Source organism: Tachysurus vachellii, chromosome 9 (assembly GCF_030014155.1).
Source record: "Tachysurus vachellii isolate PV-2020 chromosome 9, HZAU_Pvac_v1, whole genome shotgun sequence".
Lineage (NCBI taxonomy): Eukaryota > Metazoa > Chordata > Actinopteri > Siluriformes > Bagridae > Tachysurus > Tachysurus vachellii.
Window position 1 is genome coordinate 25,035,226 of NC_083468.1, and position 27,110 is coordinate 25,062,335.

The 27,110-nt window shown below is 42.8% G+C and overlaps 2 protein-coding genes across 2 annotated transcripts; both read left to right on the forward strand.

Annotated features, from left to right (window-relative positions):
- Nucleotides 1-1,311: 1,311 nt before the first annotated feature.
- On the forward strand, nt 1,312-10,239 carry LOC132851126 (extracellular calcium-sensing receptor-like). The gene is made up of 8 exons (XM_060877761.1): nt 1,312-1,411; nt 2,150-2,303; nt 6,491-6,652; nt 6,802-7,090; nt 7,782-8,531; nt 8,618-8,845; nt 9,036-9,156; nt 9,326-10,239. Exons 1-8 carry the CDS (start codon nt 1,312-1,314, stop codon nt 10,237-10,239), a joined length of 2,718 nt encoding a protein of 905 aa, XP_060733744.1.
- Nucleotides 10,240-12,780: 2,541 nt separating this feature from the next.
- Nucleotides 12,781-19,620, forward strand: LOC132851127 (extracellular calcium-sensing receptor-like). Its single transcript, XM_060877762.1, has 7 exons — nt 12,781-12,956; nt 13,967-14,128; nt 14,283-14,571; nt 15,170-15,919; nt 16,007-16,234; nt 16,423-16,543; nt 18,707-19,620. The coding sequence occupies exons 1-7, from the start codon at nt 12,781-12,783 to the stop codon at nt 19,618-19,620; spliced, it is 2,640 nt and encodes an 879-aa protein (XP_060733745.1).
- Nucleotides 19,621-27,110: the final 7,490 nt, after the last annotated feature.

Consider the following 27,110-nt stretch of genomic DNA (forward strand, 5'->3'; position numbering starts at 1 on the left):
CGCCGCTTCACATTCGGCTGCAAACCGTCCCAGTGCACGCTGAAGGTCCTGATTTGAGGAAGACAACAGGACAACATCATCTGCAAAAAACAGAGATGAAATCCTGTGGTCCCCAAACTGGACTCCCTCCGGCCCCTGACTAAGGATAGAAATCCTGTCCATATAAATAATGAACAGGACTGGTGACAAAGGGCAGCCCTGCCGGAGTCCAACATGCACCGGGAACAAGTCTGACTTACTGCCGGCAATGCAAACCAAACTCCTGCTTCGGTCATATAGGGACCAGACAGCCCTTAGCAGAGGGCCCCGGACCCCATACTCCCAGAGCACCCACCACAGGTCACCACGAGGGACACAGTCGAATGCCTTCTCCAGATCCACAAAGCACATGTGGACTGGTTGGGCAAACTCCCATGAACCCTCCAGAAACCTGGCAAGGGTATAGAGATGGTCCAGTGTTCCACGGCCAGGACGAAACGGCTGCGTCGACAAGGGAGGTGGAGAACATGGTCCACTTGGACTCAATGTCTCCATCCTCCCTCGGGATCTGGTTGAAGCTCTGCCGGAGGTGGGAGTTGAAAATCTCTCTGACCGGAGACTCTGAAAAATGTTCCCAGCAGACCCTCACAGTACTTTTGGGTCTGCCAAGTCTGTCCAAATTCCTCCCCCACCATCGGATCCAACTCACCACCAGGTGGTAATCAGTTGACAGCTCTGCCCCCTCTTTACCCGAGTGTCCAAGACATATGGCCGGAGGTCAGATGAAACAACCACAAAGTCGATCATCGACCTCAGACCTAGGGTGTCCTGGTGCCACGTGTACTGACGGACACCCTTATGCTTGAACATGGTGTTCGTTATGGACAAACTGTGACTAGCACAGTAGTCCAATAACAGAACACCACTCAGGTTCAGGTCGGGGGGGCCGTTCCTCCCAATCACGCCCCTCCAGGTGTCACTGTTGCTGCCCACGTGAGCGTTGAAGTCCCCCAGTAAACGACGGAGTCCCCAGTCGGAGCACTTTCCAGCACCCCTCCCAGATATGCCAAGTAGGTCGGGTACTGTACACTGGCATTTGGCCCGTAAGTGCAAATAACAGTGAGAGACCTATCCCCGACCCAAAGGCGCAGGGAAACGACCCTCTCGTTCACCGGGGTGAACTCCAACACATGGCGGCTGAGCTTGGGGGCTATGAGCAAGCCCACACCAGCCCGCCGCCTCTCACCTCAGGCAACTCCAGAGTAGTAGCCCGGCTACCGCTAGTACACCTTTTCCCACCAATTATTTCTGTTGTACTTGCTCTATAACATCATGTCGGTTATGTCTCTGCCGTTGAGTGCAGGTGAGGACATGTTCAAGCTGCACTTGGTGGAACTGGAGCTGGAGGCCGTGGAGAAGCAGTTCCGCGATGGTACACAGTTACACAGTGACAAGTCTGTCAGGAGCTTTGGGCTTGTGTAAAAATTGTCCATGTACACATGGTACCCAGAGCCTAAAGTTTTACAGTCCAAAAGAGACGTCACAGCATCATATGAAAGTCCATGGCCTGTGGGAAAGCTATTTTTCCCGGTGTACAATGAAAAGTTCACAGTATATCCATTTGAAGAATCTGCAAGCACAAACAACTTGAAGCCCCACTTGTTTTTTTAGCTTTCATGTACTGTGTCATTCCTGTGTTTGCTTTGCATGCCACCATTCTTTCATCCACAGCCAAGTTTCTTTTAGGATGATAGAGGTTTATACAAGCTTGATGGATATTGTCCATAAGAGGTTTGACTCTGAAAAGACTGTCATGTTCGGCTGTGCCCCTTTTCCTGTCATTTACCTTGTCTTCTTCTGGGTGACATGTGCACATTCCATGAATTTGTGCGGTATCTATCTCTTGACATTATTTTGGCAGGAAAAGCCACAGAGAAAACATTGTCCTGTCTCCAGTAGTCCCTGATGGAGATCAACTTTACCATGGCCATATAAAATATTAGTCCAATGTAGCGGTTCATCTCAGTGGCGCTGACATCTTTCCATTTGTACTTGCAACCCTTTGCTGTTGCCCTGGCAGCCTGAGCATTGGTGTTATGGCATAGAGTTGACACTACATTCTCATGAAAAAACGTTTTGAAGAGACTCAGGGGTGTGTGTGCATCTGCAGGACTCAGCTGTGGTCCAGGTTCCCGTGCAGGAAAGAAACTCAAAGTGTGTGGAACCACATCAATATCAGTCTCTGTTCTCGATGACAGAACGGACTGCCTGCTGCTTGCCTGGATGTTGGTCTTGAGTCTCTTTGCAAAAGGTGCATTATCACTGTCAGTGTTAAATCTGTAAATAAATAAATAAATAAATGGTTAGGGTTAGAAACATTTTAATTAAAAATTAAAGCTGCAAGCAGCATTTCCCGGGTTCAAGTGTTAAAGGCCTTTGGATTGACATGACAATATATGTCATGTCACATATGTTTCTTCAGCTTTTTACTTCGGGTTGTAACGTCACTCGGGTTCGTGGGTCTTTTCCGTTAACGTTTAGGGTTTCTTCAGCTTTTTACTTCGGGTTGTAACGTTAATAATACGTACTTACTAACCAGTAGAGTTCTGGTAAACGTGGGTTCGTTCAGACGTGGTGCTTGCTTGGTAGAATGCGACTCGCATTGCGTCTCTGCCTGTCGGAGATTTTTTTTCTTTTTTAAACCTTCAGCTGTCTCTAACCAGTAACCAGACACTGTGTGTCTGACACGTTTTTGCTGTATTTCATAAAAACATAAAGGTAGTAAGCTAGTGTTATAAATATTACAAATTAATTAAATCTGCAGGCAGCATTTCCCGGGTTCAAGCGTTTAAGGCCTTTGGATTGACATGACAATATATGTCATTTCATGCTACATATGTCATGCTACAGAGGGTGCCACAACATATGTCATGTGAAGTACTCACCCGTCCAGTTTTCCCTAAAATAAACAAAGTCATATCCATTAGAGATGAGCCGGATACTTGGCTGAAACGAGTATCCGGTACGGATAAAGCACTTCTGCCGAGTATGAGTATTATACGAGTAATACGAGTCAATATCTGTGCTCGGATTGTATGAAAATCATCATTGGCTAGCTGATTGTGTCAGCGTTCTGTGATAGGCTAGTCACAGCGCCCCTCCCCTACAGTGATAGGCTAGTCACAGCACCCCTCCCCTACAGTGATAGGCTAGTCACAGCGCCCCTCCCCTACAGTGATAGGCTAGTCACAGCGCCCCTCCCCTACAGTGATAGGCTAGTCACAGCGCCCCTCCCCTACACACATACAGATGTATTGTGTTGCTGTGTCTCACTCTGCTTACTCACAGTCACACACAGAACAGCTCTCTGTCTCTCCCTCAGTCACTCGGGTTCGTGGGTCTTTTCCGTTAACGTTTAGGGTTTCTTCAGCTTTTTACTTTGGGTTGTAACGTTAATAATATGTACTTACTAACCAGTAGAGTTCTGGTAAACGTGGGTTCGTTCAGACGTGGTGCTTGCTTGGTAGAATGCGACTCGCATTGTGTCTCTGCCTGTCGGAGATTTTTTTTCTTTTTTAAACCTTCAGCTGTCTCTAACCAGTAACCAGACACTGAGTGTCTGACACGTTTTTGCTGTATTTCATAAAAACATAAAGGTAGTAAGCTAGTGTTATAAATATTACAAATTAATTATTACCGGTTAAAGCCAAGTTTAAATTTCAAGACAAGCCCCGCCTACTTTCGGGTTAAGCCCCACCCACTCCGAGTCAGAACCAGAATCAGAATCTTTGCCTTACAAGTCAGCACACAATTGGGTTTTTGGACTGTTGGGGGCGCTAGAGGGCTTTTTTTTAAAAATGGCTGTTTTTAGTGATTTTTCCGTTATAGCGCCACGAAGTGGCCAATCGCCACGGTTTTTGAACTGTGACCTCAGTTTGACATCTTTCACATGTGTCCCAAGTTTGGTGTTGATAGCTTTTTTTTTTAAGTCATGAACCAAGGATTCCAATGATATAAAGCACTTGAGATTTGGACATAGGGGTTTTAGGGGTTTAGGGGTTATGGGGACAAACACGTTTTGGGGCGCTGAACCGATTCCGCTGAGATTTTGGCCCTGAGTAACTGTGACCAGTACTACCATCTGACCAAGTTTGAGCTCTCTAGGCCTTACGGTTTTGGGCTGCACGACCGCTTCTAGGGCGGAATAATAATAATAATAATAATAATAATAATAATAATAATAATAATAATAATAAAAAATCCTAACAAAAACAATAGGTTTCCAGCGCTTCGCGCTTGAACCCTAATTATTACCGGTTAAAGCACCGCCCATTTCAAGACAAGCCCCGCCTACTTTCGGGTTAAGCCCCACCCACTCCGAGTCAGAACCAGAATCAGAATCTTTGCCTTACAAGTCAGCACACAATTGGGTTTTTGGACTGTTGGGGGCGCTAGAGGGCTTTTTTTTAAAAATGGCTGTTTTTAGTGATTTTTCCGTTATAGCGCCACGAAGTGGCCAATCGCCACGGTTTTTGAACTGTGACCTCAGTTTGACATCTTTCACATGTGTCCCAAGTTTGGTGTTGATAGCTCATTTAATTCTTGAGTTATTGACATTTTAGTAAAACTGGCTCCTCACAGTCTGAACGTTTTGGGGCCCCTTAAGGACCCTGAATCAAAATTTCGAAGATTATTGACCTTGAGACTCCAGAGAATATTACTGCACTGGATTGGTCTTGATCAGGCGAAAAACCTAGGACTAGTTAGCAAAAGTGGGTTTCGGATAAAATGCGCTATAGCGAAAAAATTTAATGGCGGAAATGAAATTGGAGATATACGTTTTTTAAGTCATGAGCCAAGGATTCCAATGATATAAAGCACTTGAGATTTGGACATAGGGGTTTTAGGGGTTTAGGGGTTATGGGGACAAACACGTTTTGGGGCGCTGAACCGATTCCGCTGAGATTTTGGCCCTGAGTAACTGTGACCAGTACTACCATCTGACCAAGTTTGAGCTCTCTAGGCCTTACGGTTTGGGCTGCACGACCGTTTCTAGGGCGGAATAATAATAATAATAATAATAATAATAATAATAATAATAATAATAAAAATCCTAACAAAAACAATAGGTTTCCAGCGCTTCGCGCTTGAACCCTAATAATAATAATAATAATAAAAATCCTAACAAAAACAATAGGTTTCCAGCGCTTCGCGCTTGAACCCTAATAAAATACAAAATAAAATGATTACTCAGTATTTTACTGTAGCAGTGACACTTTAATAAACTGTACTTACACATTAGTCTCAGTTGCTTTGAGAACTGAAAGAGACCTACGACGTGTGTGAGTAGCAGGTAAAGGTGATGCAGACACATTCCTAAAAAAATCATAATTAGTCTCATCGTGTATTTTCCAAAGTACTAAGCAACACATTAGTAATAATAATGTATAACTAATATATACTAATATAAAAGAAAAATGGGTACAAGAGTGGACGTACACTTTTTTGTTCCCAGTTGCGTTGCTGCGTGCCCCCGTGCGAGCATCAAACGAAGGTGAAAGTGTTGCAGCCGGTGCAGGTGAAGACAAGAGTGATGCAGCCACAATCCTACAAAAGTTTTTAATAATTAATATAATGTATTTCCACAGTAACAAACTTATAAAGCAATAAGCAAGGCAGTTAAGCATAGCTGAGATAAGATAATTGGGTACAGAGATGCGCTGTATATGTTTGTTAACGGGCCATTACCGGACATACAGTATTTATGGCTAAACATTAACACATGACATATCTCCGGGCACATTTACAGCTCATCGACACCACATCAATACATTTACACCCGAACAGATAGTCACGTAAACAAGACTAGTTGAGGAATAAACACTAGTCAAAATATATTCTAAATAGTGATATTGCTATATAACATATTGTACACATTACATTAATCAGCATACAGCTTAATAAGAACGAACATAGCAAATAAGCAAAACTCTGTGTTGGATGCTACAAAATCCTTGAAAGCAAACTTTGTTTCCACTAAGATATAAATACTTACCACCTGTTTTTGTATTAAAATGTGTATAGAAGTGATAAAATGGGATTTTTCTGAAAGTGAATACTTATAAGCTTCTACATAGGAGCAATATGACAGGAATTCACCTAAGGGTTATTTATCACGCAAATGATTAAATGAACACACAGATTGGCCACATTGTTTGACATCTCATGCAGCCCCAGAATATACAAAGCAACAATATTGGCTGAAAATATTTTTTGAATTCTTTATTGAATTAAGTACAACAGAAATAAATGAAAGTTGCAGGCAGCATACTGTCTTTCAGTGACATCACAAATCTCACCACCTCTCTGATTGTCCAACCCAAACTGTCATACCCAGAAGACCCAGAGCATGTCAATAAATATATCATGACGATATCCTTTTGAGAGTAATGCAGCAAAAGCAGTGGAAACAATTTGTGATGTTATTCCTTGTACTACTCTTTTCTCTTAGCCTGGCAAAGGGAGAATATTGCCATATTCTGGAAAACCCATCAAATCCTCTGCTGTCTAACAATGGAGATGTGATAATTGGAGCTATATTTACAATACATCGTGAAACTCAGATGCAGTCATTGACATACACTGAAAAACCTCAACCTTTAATCTGCAATAGGTTTGTTGTATTGGACAATTTAAACTGATTGTAACTGTGGGGAATCTAGAAATTTTGAAATAATTTGCATTTCTCAATTTTATAATTTTACTTTTAATTTCATGAAACAATTATTGAAAATTTCATATGATCTTTATGTATATTTGTAGCTTTGACCTCCGTGAATTACGCCATACCCAGGCTATGATTTTTGCCATTGAAGAAATCAACAAAAGCAATAGCTTGCTCCCAAATATCACAGTTGGTTACAGGATTTATGACAGCTGTCGCTCAGGTTTGTTATCTATGAAAGCAGCCATGGCTTTGATGAATGGTCAGGACATGACAGCAGATGGTGCCTGTTCTGGACAAGCAGCAGTACAAGCCATCATAGGAGAATCAGAGTCTACTCCTACTATAGTACTCACAAAATCGACAGGACAATTTCAGATACCAGTGGTAAGGATTAATAATTGTTTAATAACAATGTATTTTACAGACTTAAACATGCATATGAGATGATTTTTATTAACAAAGAATTTTCAAGTCATTATATATTTATATTTTGTACTATTTGCTAAATATAAATCCTCAGATCTAAGGCTCTTTGAATTAGAACTGAAATTCATTTCCCATAAGTAGTTAAATTATGATAATCATGTTCACTATTCCTCAAATATAAATGTTTATGCAATATATTAAATTCTGTACTTGGGTTAACATCAGTGTAAAGTTTTGCATGTTTTAACCTTGTTTGCTAGGGTTTCCTCAGCGATCTCCAATTCCACCCACTGTCCATTAACATGCAGAAAAGCAAAATGTCAACATTACATTGTCTATTTGTGTATTATGCACAATGTTTCCATGATTAGCTCTCTACAAAAATCAAACCAGGATTTGTGGGATTGAGTGGTAAAGCTCTGTGAATGAATGTTATTCTTCCTACCATCTATATTTGCCTAAATATAAAAGAGAAAATATTGTACATCATAAACAAGATTTTAATTTAAAACACCTGCTTTTGAGTTGTTCCATTTATTTGTCAGAAAAGACTTGTACATAATTTTCTCTTGGTAGAGAACTTTTAGTGTAAGATGCACAGAAATGCAAATGTGGCTTAATTATTTTTTACCTGTCTTTTTTTCTTCAGGTAAGCCCTTCTGCCACATGTGAATGTCTGAGCAACATAAAAGAGTACCCATCTTTCTTCAGGACCATACGTAGTGACTACTACTACGGTAGAGCTCTGGCATATTTGGTCAAGCACTTTGGCTGGACTTGGGTGGGAGCTGTGAACAGTGATAATGATTATGGAAACACTGGAATTGCTGTTTTTCTGAAAGCAGCCAAAGAGGAGGGAATATGTGTTGAGTACTCTGAGAAGTTTGATCGGTCAGTTCCTTCTAAAATGAAAAAAATTGCTAATATTATTAAGAAAGGCACAGCCAAAGTAATTATTGTATTTCTCGCCTCCTTTGATGTGAACATTCTAATAGAACAGCTAATTCTAAATAATCTCACTGGCTACCAAATCATTGGTGTTACATGGATTTTTGCTGGTGGACTAGCAACACCAGCAAGTTTTACTGTACTGGGTGGATCTATTGGTTTTGATGTGGGAAAACTGAAAATTGCTGGGTTTGCTGACTATGTTCTCAATGGATTTTGGCAAAATGATTTTCCTTGCTTGGATAAAGATGGAAAGGTTTCTCAGAATGAAAGCTACTGCAGCAAATATGAAGAGATGATTAAATTTAAAAACTTTAGTAAAGATTTATCAGAACTCAGATATACAAATAATGTCTACAATGCAGTTTATGCTGTGGCACATTCACTACACAGCCTGTTGAGATGCACAGAAAAGAGCTGTGAGAAAAACAAAACAATACAATCATGGCAGGTAACACAAAGAAGAGAGGCAATGCAGGCAATATCCATGACTGGCATTATCCTGGATTTAATAGCTGTTTTCTTTTCAATCTGAAGGTTGTTGAGTCTCTAAGAAAGTTAAATTTTACCACTAAAATAGGAGACCATATTTTGTTTGACAACACTGTGGCAATGGCTGCAAAGTATGATGTGTTGAACTGGCAACGAGGGCTCAATGGAGAAGTGGTGTTTAAGGTTGTGGGCTATTATGATGCCTCTCTGCCAGCTGGACAGCAATTTGTACTAAATCATGAAGATATAATCTGGGCTGGAGAGAAAAAAGAGGTGAATGCAGTATTTAAAAAAAAAATACAATGTTAACTGAAATAAATGAATGAATAAATAAATGCCTTTATCTTTTGTTCTATATCCGACTGATTCTAGAAAATTTCATTATTTAACATGCAATTATGGCATAAACACATAAAATCTTATTATTCCAACATTGTAGCCAAATTATATTGTATTTTAGAAGCCGAGGTCTGTATGCAGTGAGAGCTGTCCTCCAGGAACCAGGAAAGCTGCACAGAAAGGAAGGCCTGTCTGCTGCTACGACTGTATACCATGTGCAGAAGGAGAGATCAGTAACCAGACAGGTAATTTCAGCCTCAACAAGTTTCAAAGAATATTTGTTAATTGTACATTCTGTATCCTTCTTTTATTATATAGGATACAGTTCCTCTATAATGGTATTAATAAATAAATAAATTCTTCAGATAAAATATATTTTCCTTCCAAATGATAATAACCATAATTATTTTGCAGATTCAAATAACTGTGAGCAGTGTCCAGGAGAATATTGGTCTAATGCTCTCAAAGATAAATGTGTTTTAAAGGTTGTAGAGTTTTTGTCATTTACAGAGGATATGGGGATAATACTGATATTTTTTTCCTTGCTTGGAGCTACATTAACTGTGTTAGTAGCAATTTTATTTTTTATAGAAAAAGACTCTCCCATTGTTAAAGCCAACAACTCTGAGCTGAGCTTCCTGCTGCTCTTCTCTCTGACTCTGTGCTTCCTCTGTTCACTTACTTTCATTGGTCAGCCCTCTGAGTGGTCCTGTATGCTGCGTCACACAGCATTTGGGATCACCTTTGTCCTATGTATCTCCTGTGTTCTGGGGAAAACTGTAGTGGTGTTAATGGCCTTCAGGGCTACACTTCCAGGAAGTAATGTCATGAAATGGTTTGGGCCTCCTCAGCAGAGACTCAGTGTATTTGCCTTCACTCTCATACAGGTTCTTATCTGTGTAATTTGGTTGACAGTTTCCCCTCCTTTCCCATACAAAAACATGAACTACTACAAGGAAAAGATTATATTAGAATGTAGCTTGGGCTCAGCTATAGGTTTCTGGGCTGTGTTGGGTTATATAGGAGTTCTTGCTTTCTTGTGCTTTGTTTTAGCTTTTCTAGCTAGGAAGCTGCCTGATAATTTTAATGAAGCCAAATTCATTACATTCAGCATACTTATATTCTGTGCAGTTTGGATCACTTTTATTCCAGCTTATGTGAGTTCACCTGGAAAATACACTGTAGCTGTGGAGATATTTGCTATTCTGGCCTCCAGTTTTGCTCTACTATTCTGTATATTTACACCTAAATGTTATATTATTCTGTTTAAACCTGAACTGAACACAAAGAAAAATATGATGGGGAAAACGGCATCTAAATCACTTTAAGAAACAAATTGTTCAGCCTTTTGAATTGTCATTTTTGCTAAAGAATGTTGAACTTGGATCTAATATAGATATGCTTTGGACCTGAATAAAGTAATCATGCAAAAATTTGAATTGTGTCTTATTTCTGTCCATAGAAATATATTCTGTGTTCAGCAAAATGCATGTTTGTAATCCTAAATCTAATACAATTATCTCATTGGCACAAACAACTTTTGATCTGTCAATGTCCATGAAAAAAAGAGAAGAGTGCTTTGTCCAGTACACATTATCATAAACCAACAATCCTACAAATAAATACAATAACAGGACTGAGAATAAAATTCACAAACAAAATGGTTGTACTAGGTGATGAATGGAATGTAATCATTTACTTTTCAAATGCATCTTCTATAGTCTCCATCTGCCAACTAGTGATCTGATGGAGTCTGATTAAGATATAGGTGGCAGAGCATGTGGAATGGTGGCTGAGGTGATTTTGTGTTTGGAGGTTTTGTGAAAATTGACCATACAGATTGAGAAAAGTCCACAAAAGAAAGGAATCAGAGAAATCACATCTGGGTTTGCAGAAGGGGTCACTTTACCTGTCTGTGTCCAATTCATACATGACATTAACATGCATCCTTCATGATTTGGATCAAAAATGGACAGCCTGTCAATGTACTGGGGTTAAAACAGACCCAAATGCAGGATAGTAAAAGAAACATGGTTAATTAAAAAAACAAACAAAACCAAATACTGACAAAACAAAAGACAAAACAAGAGAACAGAAAGGCCAAGCGACATTTACACCCAAGCAGAAGGGCCGCGTGGCATCCTCGGCGGAACAGAAGTGCCGAGCGACGTCCCCAGCTGATCAGAAGTGCCAACTGACGTCCCCAGCTGAACAGAAGTGCCGAGTCTAGACCCCAGCCAAGCAGAAGTGCCGAGTGATGTCCCCAGCCGAGCGACCACTCCGGACAAGCCACAGCCAGACCCACGTCCAGAAACCAGAAACCCAGAAAGGGAGAAAGGGAGGGAGTGAAAAATCCTTCACCACAAAGCAAAAGAAAATATTGTATACAATATAGAAAAAAATAGGGTAAACATACAGGCCTGCAAAACCCATGGACATGAAGTGAGACAGCGTCCTCCACGGAAAAACAGGGAGTGAAGCAACGTCCCCCACCAGAACAGGTGCGGGGCGATGTCCCGCTCCTGTTCTGGTGGGGGACGTTGCTGCAGGACACCAAAAAATAAAAATAAAGCAAAATCCGGCTGGTGACATCCTCCGCAGCCAAGAAGTGAGGCGGTGTCCTCCACGGGAAACAGGAAGCAGAGCAGCATCCCACACCAGAACAAATGCGGAGTAATGTCCACCGAAAAAGTATAAAAATGAAACAAAAGTCCAAATCCAGGGGTTAAAATGGCAGAAAGACTAATAAAAAAATGCTCCCATATTAATTAATTTGGTGTTAGGTGGGGGGTTGTTACTGTTAGGACCTAGCCCGGACTTTTAGATAAGGGACACATAAGGGACAGGTGTGCTGAGGTGGGAAAGAATAGACAATGGGTTGGGCAGACACGTGAACACAAGACATAAACAAAAGGCACAGGGAAAAAAGTCTGGGCTAGATCCTGACAGTACCCCTCCCCCCACCCCCCTAGAGGCGTGGCTCCTGACACGAAAATCCCATATCAGTCATAATATCAGAGGGAAACATGATCCCGGCGGGGGGCAGAGGTGCCGAGCAACTTCCACAGCCGAACAATGTCCACAGCCGAACAGAAAGGCCAAGCGACATTCACAACCAAACAGAAAGGCCGCGCGGCGTCCTCGGCGGAACAGAAGTGCCGAGCAATGTCCCGAGCCGAGCAGAAGTGCCAACTGACGTCCCCAGCTGAACAGAAGTGCAAAGTCTAGTCCCCAGCCAAGCAGAAGTCCGGGCTAGATCATGACACAGCCCCCACAATCACTACCATTCCTCTCCTTGACTGTCTGTTCATCATGCCTAGTGCCTCTTCATGAATGTTAACAGCATGTAAAAGGTCAAGGCCTACCTGCAGACCTTTGAGTGAGTCAGTATCTGTGATGAATCTACAGTAACAAGGAGAACTGGGCCTGCATACTTGATCCCTTCCACTCTGGGTAGGAACAATTCATAGGCTCGTAATTTTTGCATTCTTGCCAGAAAAGGCTACTAACTATGTTGTGATAAAGAGAGAGAACCTGGTGCATTGTGGCCAGTTTCCCAACACCCTGACAGACTCAGATGGACACCTTACTGCATAGTGCTAAAAGGTGGCTTCAGCCTGAACAGCATATGGCTAAGGAAGTTGTTAAGGAACTGGTGATCGACCACTTCATGAGCCCTCTGTCACTGAATGACCTGAAGTCCATAGAGATATGAAGTTCCAGCACCCCCAGTAAGAAGCTGGAGTTCCTGAAGTATGCAATGGCCACCCTGGAGATGGAAAGGAAGCATGAACCAGACCCTCTAGCCCCACAATAAGCTGTCAAGCCCTGGTAAACTGGCTGTGCCCCGCATAATTTGACCTCACCCAATGCAACCACCATCTCAAATCAAGGTGAACGTCAGACTTCCTCGAATCTGGGAGCTCAGTGACCTTGGCCTGTCCAGTGATCTTGAGATGAGGGAGCTGTTTGACCAGTTTGCTGACATATTTTCGTCGACCCCTTTTCTGCAGCCTGAGGTCCTGCAACGGCTTTGGACAACCTAGTACAATGGTTGTGGAAAGCCCACAACCATTGTACAATGGGAAATGGGAAACTCAGTAAAATGGGAAACTAAACAATACTGTCTGACAACAAAAAATCAAGTTACCATGACAAGTGCACCCCACCCAGGATAAAGATGCATATGCATGAGGATTGCTGACAGTGTCACAACAGTTCTGGTCCTTACTACAAAACACAGAGATCAAACTGTCAAATCCAAGACAATATTTAAAAGTGCTCAAAGAAGAGGGCAGGGACAAAATACCAGATATCAAAAATTCACTGAAGAAAAACTTACAATAAAGATGGTTCAGAACTCACATGAATAGTTTACAAACTGATTTTTCATACCAAATTTTAAATGCATGCAATATAAAAAGCAAAGCAGCAAATCTCAGTTGAGGGCTTGCTCCAGTAGTCTGGAAAGGATATATCCATGTTGGAGGATACACTATCCTTGTAAGGAAACTCTGCCTTCACCAAGATATAAAAAAACACCTGTTTTAGTATGGAAATGTGTATAGAAGTGATAAAATCTGATTTATCTGAAAGCGAATACTTATTGGCTTCTACTTAGGCACAATATGACAGGAATTCACCAAAAGTTAGCGTTAAAAGTTAGTGTTAAAAGTTAAAAGAATTCACCTAAAAGTTAGGTTAAAAGTTAACCTAAAAATCACAAATGATTGAATGAACAGACAGATTGTCCACACTGTTTGACAGGTTATGCGGGCCCAAAATATACAAACCAACAATAGTGGCTGAAAATATTTTGGGCTCTTTATTGAATTAATTACAACAGAAATAACCGAGAGGTGCAGACAGCATAATGTCCCTGAATGACATCACAAATCTCACCACCTCTCTGATTTGTCCAACCCAAACTGTCATACCCAAAAGACCCAGAGCATGTCAATAAATATATCATAAAGATATCCTTTTGAGAGTAATACAGCAAAAGCAGTGGAAACACTTTGTGATGTTATTCATTGTACTACTGTTTTCTTTTAGCCTGGCAAAGGGAGAATATTGCCATATTCTGGAAAACCCATCAAATCCTCTGCTATCTAAACATGGAGATGTGATAATTGGAGCAATATTTACAATACATCGTGAAACACAGATGCAGTCATTGACATACACTGAAAAACCTCAACCTTTAATCTGCAATAGGTTTGTTATAGTGGACAATTTAACATGATTGTGGTTGTGGGGAATCTGTAATTTTATGCTTCAAAATGATTTGCATTTCTGAATTTTATAATTTTACTTTTCATTTTATGAAAAAATATTTGAAATTTTATGTGATTTTCATGTATATTTGTAGTTTTGACCTACGTGAATTACGCCATACTCAGGCTATGATTTTTGCCATTGAAGAAATCAACAGAAGCAACAGCTTGCTCCCAAATATCACAGTTGGTTACAGGATTTATGACAGCTGTCGCTCAGGTTTGTTATCTATGAAAGCAGCCATGGCTTTGATGAATGGTCAGGACATGACAGCAGATTTTGCCTGTTATGGACAAGCAGTAGTACAAGCCATCATAGGAGAGTCAGAGTCTACTCCTACTATAGCACTCGCAAAATCTACAGGACCATTTCAGATCCCAGTGGTAAGGAGAAAGTAATTTATTTATTGTTTTAAAACAATGAATTTTATAGACATAAATATGCATATGAGATGATCTTTATTAACAAATTTCAAGTCATTATATATTTATTTTTATTCTATTTGCTAAATATCAATTCAAAGATCCGAGGCTCTTTGAATAAGAATTAAAACTCATTTCTCATAAGTAGGTACAATATAATAATGTCCTCAAACATAAATGTTTATGCGAGATTTCCAGCGAGGTGCGAGGTTTCCAGCAACTGTCTATAAGAATGCAGACAAAATATCTACATTAAATTGTCCATTTGTGTTAAGCAGTGTGTGCATGGTGTCACATGGTGTTTGTGTTATGCACAATGTTTCCAGGATTAACTTACCCACAGGAAATGCTCAATCAATGAATGCTATGCTTCCTTTCATCAGTAATTGCCTAAATATACAAGAGGAAATATCGTACATCATATACAAGCTTTTATTTTATAACACTTGTTTTTGTGTTCTTCTGTTTATCTGTCAGAACAGGCTTGTACATAACTTTTGTAAGAGGCACAAAAATGCAAACATGCCTGAATGATTTTTTCCTGTCTTTCTTTCTTCAGATAAGCCATGCTTCCAAATGTGAATGTCTGAGCAACAGAAAAGAGTACCCATCTTTCTTCAGGACCATTCATAGTGACTACTACCAGAGTAGAGCTCTGGCATATTTGGTCAAGCACCTTGGCTGGACTTGGGTAGGAGCTTTGAACAGTGATAATGATTATGGAAACAGTGGAATTGCTATTTTTCTGAAAGCAGCCAAAGAGGAGGGAATATGTGTTGAGTACTCTGAGAAGTTTGACTGGTCAGTTCCTTCTAAAATGAAAAAAACTGCTGATATTATTAAGAAAGGCACAGCCAAAGTAATCATTTTATTTCTCGCCTCCTTTGATATGAACATTCTAATAGAACAGCTTATTGTTTATAATCTCACTGGCTACCAAATCATGGGTGTTACATGGATTTTTGCTGGTGGACTAGCAACACCAGCAAGTTTTACTGTACTGGCTGGATCTATTGGTTTTGATGTGGGAAAACTGAAAATTCCTGGGTTTGCTGACTATGTTCTCAATGGATTTTGGCAAAAAGATTTCCCTTGTTTGGATAAAGATGGAAAGGTTTCTCAGAATGAAAGCTACTGCAGCAAATATGAAGAGATGATTAAATTTAAAAACTATAGTAAAGATTTATCTGAACTCAGATATACAAATAATGTCTACAATGCAGTTTATGCTGTGGCACATTCACTACACAGCCTGTTGAGATGCACAGAAAAGAGTTGTGAGAAAAACAAAACAATACAATCATGGCAGGTAACACAAAGAAGAGAAGCAAAACAGGCAATACCAATGACTGACATTATCCTGGAATTAATACTTGTTTTCTTTTTAAATCTGAAGGTTGTTGAGTCTCTAAAGAAGTTAAATTTTACCACTAAAATAGGAGACTATATTTTGTTCGACAGCACTGGGGCAATGCCTGGAAGGTATGATGTGTTGAACTGGCAACGGGGGCTCAATGGAGAAGTGGTGTTTAAGGTTGTGGGCTATCATGATGCCTCTCTGCCAGCTGGACAACAATTTGTACTAAATCATGAAGATATAGTCTGGGGAGGAGGGAAAAGAGAGGTGAATACAGTAGTTTTTATAAAATATAATATTAATTGTGAGTCCCACTGATTCTACATGAAACATCAATAGTGCTTCAAATAAACAAGTATAAAGCTGTATAGCTGTGAATATTATATTATTAAACATGAAATGATGGCATGAACAGGTAAAAAAGGTTGTAGCCAAAATATATTGTATTTTAGAAGCCGAGGTCTGTGTGCAGTGAGAGCTGTCCTCCAGGAACCAGGAAAGCTGCACAGAAAGGAAGGCCTGTCTGCTGCTATGACTGTGTACCATGTGCAGAAGGAGAGATCAGTAACCAGACAGGTAATTTCAGCATAACACAATGTCATCTGCAAACATCATCGTCCAAGGAGACTCCTGTCTGACCTCCTCTGACAACTGGTCCATCACTATAGCAAACAGGAAGGGGCTCAGAGCCGATCCCTGATGCAGTCCCACCTACACTGTGAACTCCTCTGTCTGACCTACAGCACACCTCACCACTGTCCTGCTCCTCTCATACATGTCCTGCACCACTCTGACATACTTCTCTGCTACTCCTGACTTCCTCATACAGTACCACAGCTCTTCTCTTGGCACCCTGTCATACGCTTTCTCTAAGTCTACAAACACACAGTGCAACTCCCTCTGACCATCCCTATACTTCTCCATCAACATTCTCAGAGCAAAAATTGCATCTGTTGTGCTCTTTCTGGGCATGAAGCCATACTGCTGCTCACAAATTTCCACCACCTTCCTTAACCTAGCTTCCACTACTCTTTCCCACAACTTCATTGTATGGCTCATCAACTTTATCCCCCTATAGTTGCTGCAACTCTGCACGTCACCCTTATTCTTAAAGATCGGCACTAACACACTCCTTCTCCATTCCTCAGGCATCCTCTCACTTTCTAATACCCTGTTGAACAAACTAGTTAAAAATTCCACTGCTGCCTCTCCTAGACACTTCCAGACCTCTACCGGGATGTCGTCAGGACCAACTGCCTTTCCACTTTTCATCCTCTTCAAGGCCTTCCTGACTTCATCCTTTCTAATCTTATCTACTTCCTGTTCCACAGAGTTCACCCCTTCTACTCTTTTTTCCCTCTGATTTTCCTCATTCATCAGCTCCTCAAAGTATTCCTTCCATCTCCTCTGTACACTCTCCTCACTTGTGAGCACCCTTCCATCTCTATCCTTAATAATTCTAACTTGCTGCACATCCTTCCCATCTCGATCCCTCTGTCTAGCTAACCTGTACAAGTCCTTCTCTCCTTCTCTAGTGTCTAACCTAGTGTACAACTCATCATATGCCTTCTGCTTGGCCTTAGACACCTCCCTCTTCACTCTGCGCTGTAACTCCTTGTATTCCTGTCTATTCTCTTCAGTCCTGTCCATATCCCACTTCTTCTTGGCTAATCTCTTCCTCTGGATACTATCCTGAACTTCCTCATTCCACCACCAAGTCTCCTTATCTTCTTTCCTCCTTCCAGATGACACACGCAGCACCTTTCTCCCTGTCTCCCTGATCACTTCTGCTGTAGTTTCCCAGTCATCCGGCAGCACTACCTGACCACCCAGAGCCTGCCTCAACTTCTGTCTAAATTCCTCACAACATTCCTCCTTTTTCAGCTTCCACCACTTAGTTTTCTTCTCTATCTTTGACCTCTTCCTCTTACAGACCATCAGAGTCATCCTACACACCACCATCCTATGCTGTCTGGCTACACTCTCTCCCACTACCACTTTACAGTCACTAATCTCTTTCAGATTGCCTCTTCTACAAAGGATGTAGTCTACCTGTGTTCTCCTACCTCCACTCTTGTAAGTCACTCTATGTTCCTCCCTCTTCTGAAAATACGTGTTAACCACAGCCATGTCCATCCTCTTAGCAAAGTCTACTACCATCTGTCCTTCAAGGTTCCTTTCCTTAACTCCAAACTTGCCCATCACCTCCTCATCACCTGTGTTCCCCTCACCAACATGTCCATTAAAATCCGCTCCTATCACCACTCTCTCACCCTTGGGAATACTCTCAATCACCTCATCGAATTCACACCAGAATCTCTCTTTCTCCTCTAACTCACAACCTACCTGTGGGGCATAACCACTAACAACATTCAACATCACCCCTTCAATCTCTAACTTCAGACTCATCACCCTGTCTGACACTCTCTTCACCTCCAGAACATTCCTCACAAACTCCTCCTTCAGGACCACACCTACCCCATTTCTCTTACTATCCACACCATAATAAAACAGCTTGAATCCTGCTCCTATACTACGAGCCTTGCTACCCTTCCACTTGGTCTCCTGTACACACAGTATATCCACCTTCAAAGTTTCAAAAAATATTTGTCAATTGTACATTGTGTATCCTCCTTTTATTATTTAAGATACAGTTCCTCTATAATGGTATTAATAAATAAATCCTTCAGATAAAATATATTTTCCTTCCTAATGATAATAACCATAATTATTTTGCAGATTCAAATAACTGTGAGCAGTGTCCAGAAGAATATTGGTCTAATGCTCTCAAAGATAAATGTGTTTTAAAGGTTGTAGAGTTTCTTTCATTTACAGAGGATATGGGGATAATACTGGTATTTTTTTCCTTGCTTGGAGCTACATTAACTGTGTTAGTAGCTATTTTATTTCTTATAGAAAAAGACACTCCCATTGTTAAAGCAAACAACTCTGAGCTGAGCTTCCTGCTGCTCTTCTCTCTGACTCTGTGCTTTCTCTGTTCACTTACTTTCATTGGTCAGCCCTCTGAGTGGTCCTGTATGCTGCGCCACACAGCATTTGGGATCACCTTTGTCCTCTGTATCTCCTGTGTTCTGGGGAAAACTGTAGTGGTGTTAATGGCCTTCAGGGCTACACTTCCAGGCAGTAATGTAATGAAATGGTTTGGGCCTCTACAGCAGAGACTCAGTGTACTTGCCTTCACTCTTGTACAGGTTCTTATCTGTGTGCTTTGGTTAACAGTTTCCCCTCCTTTCCCATACAAAAACATGAACTACTACAAGGAAAAGATTATATTAGAATGTAGTTTGGGCTCAGCTATAGGTTTCTGGGCTGTGTTGGGTTATATAGGAGTTCTTGCTTTCTTGTGCTTTGTTTTAGCTTTTCTAGCTAGGAAGCTGCCTGATAATTTTAATGAAGCTAAATTCATTACATTCAGCATACTGATATTCTGTGCAGTTTGGTTCACATTTATTCCAGCTTATGTGAGTTCACCTGGAAAATTCACTGTAGCTGTGGAGATATTTGCTATTCTGGCCTCCAGTTTTGCTCTACTATTCTGTATATTTACACCTAAATGTTATATTATTCTGTTTAAACCTGAACTGAACACAAAGAAAAATATGATGGGGAAACCGGCATCTAAATCACTATGAGAAACAAACTGTTCAGCTATATTCATTGTCATTTTGCAGAAGAATTTTGAACTTGAATACATAATTAACTAAATAATATTTAGACAATGTCTAAATGTCTTTAAAAAAATCTAATATATATATGCTTGGGACCTGATTAAACTAATCATGCAAAAATTTGAAATGTGTTTTATTTCTGTCATAGAATATTTTCTGTGTTCAGCAATATGCATTTTTGTAATCATAGGTCTAGTACAATTATCTCATTGGCACAAACAATTTGTGATGTGTCAATGTCCATGAAAAAGGAGAAGATTGGTTAGTAGCATACATCAACAATCCTGCAAATAAATGCAGATATAATGACAGAACTGAAAATAAACTTCACCAAACAAAATATGATTGTTCTGGGTGATGAATGGGAGAAGTAAATGGTAATCATTTACTTTTATAATGCATCCTCTGTGGTCTCTATCAGTACTAACATTTAGGTGGGCACTGTAGACTGGTAGTTAACACCAGAAGCTAAAGACTAGTCAAAAATCCTCATGCAATTTAGCCAATATGCTTATTTAGTCTGACTCAGATATTGGAGGCAGAACATGTGGAATGGTGGCTGAGGTGGTTTTGTGTTTGGAGGTTCAGTGAAGACTGACCCTACAGATTGAGGAAAGTCCAAAAAAGAAAGGATTCAGAGAAATCATATCTGGGTTTGCCAAAGTTGTCACATTAATACATGAAAAGCCTGGAAACTACCAGACCTGTCTGGGTCCAATTCATACATGACATGCAAATACATCCTTCATGATTTAGATCAAAAATGGATAGCCAACATATTGCTGTTCACACTTGTTATTAAAATCCACCTCCTATGCCCATTTGCATTCAGGTTTTATGTACCATTTCTACAGGGGAATGTAAGTCACACATATTTACTACATTAGCTTTCTGCTGCATTTATTTCCTATACGTATATGAAATGTTTTAATTGTTTTGCTTGCATAACTGCTAACAAAACTTATAAGTCGATGGGGGTTTGGACATATTTTGAGTGATTGAGAATGCAGGCATGAGCATATATTTACCCCACAAACCTGTTATTGCCCCCTGTAATCGCTGCCAATCCTTTCCTAGACTGCCTCTTCATCATATCCAATGGCCTCTTTGTGAAACCTAGCAGCATGTACCATGTCAAGGCCTACCTGAAGACCTTTGAGTGAGTTGCTTCTGCAGGGAGAACTGGGCCTGTGTATTTGATCCCTTCCAGTCTGGGTAGTACATATTCATAGGCTCCTAATTTGCATTCTTGCCAGTAGAGGCTACCATCTATGTTGTGCTCAAAAGAGAGATCCTAGTGCATTGTGGCCAGATTCCCAACACCCTGACAGACTCAGATGGTCACCTTGCCACATAGTGCTAAGAGGTGGCTTCAGTCTGAACAGGATACGGCTAAGGAAGTTGTTATGGAACTGGTGATTGACCACTTCATGACCAGAAGTCCATTGAGATATGAGGTCCCAACACCCCCAGAAAGAAGCTGGAGTCCATCAAGTATGCAATGGCCACCCTGGAGATGGCAAGAAAGCATGAAACGAGCCGGGAATTCTCACAAAACACCCAACTTTAGGTAAAGCAGGTACAACAATGGCCCAATGCAGAAAAAGCCCATTTTGACTGAGCCAGAGCCTCTAGGCCCACAATAAGCTGATAAGCCCTGGTAAACTGGCTGTGCCCCCAGACTTTGACCTCACCTAATTCCTAGAGCAAATTCTGATGCTTGAACCTGAACAGAGAGTGCAAACCCAGAACTCCCTGATTGATATACAAACCTGATTCCAAAAAAATTGGGACACTGTACAAATTGTGAATAAAAAAGGAACGCAATAATTTTTAAATCTTATAAACTTATTTTATTCACAATAGAATATTGTGATTGGTTTGTCTGGCAACCAGGATCGATCGCCGAATCCAGGAACAAAGAGAGGAGGGACACTCAACTTGTTCCTTCCCTCCCAGAACCCCATATGCCAAGCCTCGTTCAGAACCTGGCAGATCATACTTCCCTCCCAGAAACCCGTATGTCAAACCCTGCTCGAAACCTAGCAGGATATACTCTCCCCAGCCCATGGAGATAGGATGGCGTCTCCTGTCCTCAGCAGAGAAGGAGCAGCACCGGGCCCACAACCTCTGTCTTTACTGTGGTAAGGCAGGACACTTTGCCTTCACATCTCCAGCAAAAGACAGGGCTCGCCGTTGAAGGAGGATTTTGGATTGCCTTGGCTTCAGAAGCATAACGTTCATCTGGATTGGTCCAGCAGCTGGGTCCTTGGTTGGGGGATCTACTGCCAGGCTCACTGCCTGACCACCATGACACTCTGCCCATTATTAGTCAAGAAGGACCTGCCATCCGACCTCTCTCTGGTGCCTGCTGAATACCATGATATGGGCCAAGTGTGCCTGGTACTGCCCCCCCCAGGGCCGCCTGTACCACTTATCCAAGCCTGAAAGGGAGGCCATGACCCAGTGTATACAAGAGTCCGTGGGGTCAGGTATTATCCGCCCGTCGTCATCCCCAGCCGGTGCTGGATTTTTCTTTGTGGCGAAGAAGGTTGGTACACTACGGCCCTGTATTGACTATCAGGGTCTTAATGCCATCACCATTAAGAATTGCTACCCTCTGCCACTCATGGACTCCGCTTTTGAGCTTCTCCATGGGGCCACCATATTCACCAAGCTGGATCTTCGGAACGCCTATCACCTAGTCCATATCCGGAAGGGTGACAAATGGAAGATCACATTCAGCACTCCCACTGGTCATTATGAGTACCTGGTGATGCCATTCGGCCCCAGTAATGCTCCAGCAGTGTTCCAGGTGCTGGTAAATGACATTTTACGGGATGTGTTAAATCTGTTCGTGTTTGTTTACCTGGACAACATCCTTATCTTCTCCCGCACGCCCGAGGAACATGCCCGTCACGTCTGTGCAGTGCTCCAGATGGTTTTACAGAACCAATTATATGTGAAGGCTGAAAAATGTGAGTTCCATGTCACGAAGACCACCTTCTTGGGCATCATTCTGGCAGCAGAGAGTGTACAGATGGATCCTGACAGAATCAAGGCTGTTAGGGATTGGCCCCGCCCTGGGACACATAAGCAGCTCCAGCAGTTCTTGGGATTTGCCAATTTTTAATCGGTGATTCATCCGGGGCTACAGCTCTGTAGCTGCACCCTTGCACAAGCTAACTTCCCCCCTTCAACCCTACTCAAGTCAAGAAGTCAAGAGTCAAGAAGCTTTTTATTGTCATTTCAACCATATATAGCTGTTGCAGTACATAGTGAAATGAGACAACGTTTCTCCAGGATCAAGGTGCTACATAAAACAAAGACAGGGCTAAAGACTTGTAAGTAGTCTTAGCCACATAAAGTGCAACTGTGCAACCTGGTGCAAACAGTGCAGGACAAGACAAACAAGACAGACAAGACAGTGCAGGACAAAAGACAGTGCAGGACAAGACAGTGCAGGACAAGAGACAGTGCAGACACAAAGTTACAAGACAATACAAAAAGTACAAAAAATGCAGTACACAAAAGACAATAAATAGTAAACAGTAACAGAAACAGCGCCGACCGACCAGTGTTAATACTGTATGTGAATACTGAATGTTCAAACAATATTTCGTGCAGTAACATTAGAATGAACACAGTTTCTTAGCAGCAGGTCCTTGGGATAATATATAGAATTGTGCAAAAAAAACAGCAAATGTCTGAAATATTATATAGTATGTGCGAAATGGCTGAGATATTGTACAATATGTGCAAAAACGGCTGAAATGTTGGGACAGTTTGTGCAAAAACAGCAGAAAAGGTGTGCAAAACAGCATGTAAACAGTTTGCTGGATTGTAAGCAGCATGTAAACAGTATGTTGTGTCAGTGTGTGTGTTTTGTGAGGGTCTATGCAGTCCATACAGATGATGTGTGTGTATGTTGTGCTCAGTGCAGTACAGTTCAGTTGTTGAGAAGTCTGATGGCTTGTGGGAAGAAACTGTTACACAGTCTGGTTGTGAGGGCCCGAATGCTTCGGTACCTTTTTCCAGATGGCAGGAGGGTGAAGAGTGTGTGTGAGGGGTGTGTGGGGTCATCCACAATGCTGTTGGCTTTGCGGATGCAGCGTGTGGTGTAAGTGTCTGTGATAGAGGGAAGAGAGACCCCAATGATCTTCTCCGCTGTCCTCACAATCTGCTGCAGGGTCTTGCGATCTGAGATGGTGCAGTTCCCGAACCAGACAGTGATGCAGCTGCTCAGGATGCTCTCAATGGTCCCTCTGTAGAACATGGTCAGGATGGGGGGAGGGAGATGTGCCTTTCTCAGCCTTCGTAGGAAGTAGAGACGCTGCTGGGCTTTCCTGGTGATGGCGCTGGTGTTGAGTGACCAGGTGAGGTTCTCCGCTAGATGAACACCAAGAAATTTGGTGCTCTTGATGATCTCTACAGATGATCCGTCGATGTTCAGCGGAGAGTAGTCACTCTGTGCTCTCCTGAAGTCCACAACCATCTCTTTAGTTTTATCCACATTCAGAGAAAGGTTGTTGGCTCTACACCAGGCAGTTAGTTGTTGCACCTCCTCCCTGTATGCTGACTCGTCGTTCTTGTTGATGAGACCCACCACGGTCGTGTCATCGGCGAACTTGATAATATGATTCGATCTGTGCGTTGCTGCAGCAGAGTCAGCAGAGTGAACAGCAGTGAACTGAGCATGCAGCCTTGAGGAGCTCCAGTGTTCAGTGTGGTGGTGCTGGAGATGCTGTTCCCGATCCGGACTGACTGAGGTCTCCCAGTCAGGAAGTCCAGGATCCAGTTGCAGAGGGAGGTGTTTAGTCCCAGCAGGCTCAGCTTCCCAATCAGGTGCTGAGGGATGATTGTATTGAATGCTGAACTAAAGTCTATGAACAGCATTCGTACATAAGTGTCTTTATTGTCCAGGTGGGTGAGGGCTAAGTGGAGAGCTGTGGTAATGGCATCGTCTGTGGAGCGGTTTGGACGATACGCGAACTGTAGGGGGTCCAGTGAGGGTGGTAGCTGGGTCTTGATGTGCCTCATGACGAGCTTCTCGAAGCACTTCATAACTATGGGTGTGAGTGCAACGGGACGATAGTCATTGAGGCAGGACACTGTAGACTTCTTTGGGACAGGAACGATGGTGGTAGTTTTGAGGCACGTAGGAACAACGGCGCTGCTCAGGGAAATGTTGAAGATGTCCGTAAAGACATCCGCTAGCTGTTCTGCACATTCTCTGAGCACCCTGCCAGGAATGTTGTCTGGTCCAGCAGCCTTCCGTGGGTTAACTCTGCATAGAGATCTCCTCACGTCGGCCGTGGATAGACAGAGTACCTGGTCGTCGGGGGGAGGGATGGACTTCCTCGGCGTTACGTTGTTCTGTACCTCAAACCGAGCGTAGAAATCGTTCAACGCGTCTGGGAGGGAGGCGTCCCTATCACAAGCAGGTGAAGCTGTCTTGTAGTTTGTGATCGCCTGTATGCCCTGCCACATGCGCCGGGTGTCTCCGCTGTCCTGGAAGTGGCTGTGGATTGTCTGGGCGTGTGCGCGCTTTGCCTCTCTGATGGCTCGGGACAGTTTGGCCCTTGCTGTTCTTAGGGCCGCCCTGTCCCCTGTTCTGAAGGCTAGGTCTCTAGTCCTCAGCAGAGCACGCACATTAGCAGTCATCCACGGCTTCTGGCTGGAGCGTGTAGTGATGTTCTTGGAGATGTTCACGTCATCAATGCACTCGCCGATGTAACTGGTCACTGATGACGCGTACTCCTCCAAGTTGACAGACTCACCATTGGTTGCAGCCTCCCTGAAGATATTCCAGTCAGTGCACTCAAAGCAGTCCTGAAGAGCAGAGGTGGCTCCTACTGGCCAGGTTTTCACCTGCTTCATAACCGGTTTTGAGCGTCTGACGAGTGGTCTGTATGCTGGAATTAGCATAACAGTGATGTGGTCTGAGTAGCCGAGGTGGGGGCGGGGCTCCGCATGCGCCGGGAATGTTTGTGTAAACAAGATCCAGCGTGTTTTCACCTCTCGTAGCAAAGTCCACATGTACTCTTGGGTACCTCAAGCCAAACAAGCCTTCAAGAAGCTGAAGCAGCTTTTTACCTCTGCCCCCATCCTCACCTTGCCGGATTCCACTCGACAATTTGTGGTGGAGGTTGATGCGTCAGAAACCGGTGTTGGGGCAGTTTTGTCTCAAAGGGACACCAAGGACCATAAACTTCACCCGTGTAACTTCTTTTTCAGTCGTCTCTCCTCGTCTGAACGGAACTACACTTTTGGTGAACGAGTTACTGGCAGTCAAACTTGCTGGTTGGAGGGTGCGGAACAACCATTTGTGGTCTGGACGGACCATAAGAACCAAGAGGCTGAAACCCCGACAGGCTTGTTGGGCACTCTTCTTTGGAAGGTTCAACTTTGCGCTGTCCTATCGGCCGAGAACAAAGAATGGGAAGCCAGATGCTCTCTCTCGTTAGTTCTCCCCTGAGTCTACCGCTGAACACATTCTTCCTCACTTTGCTATTCGGGCACTTCGACTAGGGATCGAGAGAAGAGTTCAGCAAGCCATGTCTAACCTGCCGGTTCCTACTGACTGTCCGGATGGCAAACTCTATGTTCCTGATCACATCCGGTCCCAAGTTCTCCAGTGGTGTCACAATTCCTGGCTTTTCTGTTACCCAGGTTTCCCTCGGACCCTATTGGTTCTCCAGCGACGGTTCTGGTTGCCCTTGCTCAGACACGACGCTCGGGAATTTGTCGCGGCCTGTCCAGTATGTGCGCAACACAAGAGTTCCCGATCTCCTCCATCCGGCCTCCTTTGGCCTCTGCCGATCCCTTGCAGACCTTGGTCACATATTTCGTTAGATTTCGTCACCGGTCTCCCTCTTTCCGATGGCTACTCCACTATCCTCTCTGTGGTCGATCGCTTCTCTAAGCTCGTCCATATTGTCCCCCTGACCAAACTTCCTTCGGCCAAAGAAATGGCGTTGCTCCTCCTTCAACACGTTTTCCGGCTCCATGGCATTCCCCGGAACATAGTCTCCGACAGAGGACCCCAGTTTACCTCCAACTTTTGGAAGGAATTTTGCCAGCCCTGAGGTGTCTCCATTAGCCTCTCCTCGGGGTTTCACCCCCAGTCCAATGGGCAGACGGAACGACTCAACCAGGAGCTGGAAATGGGTCTCCGCCTCCCTGTGCCGAGGATCATTCGTCCTGGGACTCCAACTTGGTATGGGTCGAGTATGCCCATAACTCTCTGCCCTCCGCTGCCATGGGTATGATATGGCTATCAACCCCCATTGTTCTCTACTCAGGAGCTAGAAGCCTCGGTTCCTTTGGCCTTGGCCCTCGTGAGATGCTGTCGTCAAGTCTGGAGGAGAGCTTGCCTCGCCTTTCAGAAATCTTCCCAGAGCTACGCTCACTGGGCCAACCGCAGACGCTGCAGATTCCTCATTAACGTGATA

Excerpts from the sequence above, each read along its gene's own strand:
- LOC132851126 (XM_060877761.1), top strand. The coding sequence starts at position 1,312 with ATGTCGGTTATGTCTCTGCCGTTGAGTGCAGGTGAGGACATGTTCAAG. Across the intron at positions 1,412-2,149 it reads GGAGAAGCAGTTCCGCGATG|GACTCAGCTGTGGTCCAGGT; the intron begins GTACACAGTTAC and ends GTGCATCTGCAG. Across the intron at positions 6,653-6,801 it reads CAACCTTTAATCTGCAATAG|CTTTGACCTCCGTGAATTAC; the intron begins GTTTGTTGTATT and ends GTATATTTGTAG.
- LOC132851127 (XM_060877762.1), top strand. The coding sequence starts at position 12,781 with ATGCAACCACCATCTCAAATCAAGGTGAACGTCAGACTTCCTCGAATC. Across the intron at positions 14,129-14,282 it reads CAACCTTTAATCTGCAATAG|TTTTGACCTACGTGAATTAC; the intron begins GTTTGTTATAGT and ends GTATATTTGTAG. Across the intron at positions 16,235-16,422 it reads GGGGAGGAGGGAAAAGAGAG|CCGAGGTCTGTGTGCAGTGA; the intron begins GTGAATACAGTA and ends GTATTTTAGAAG.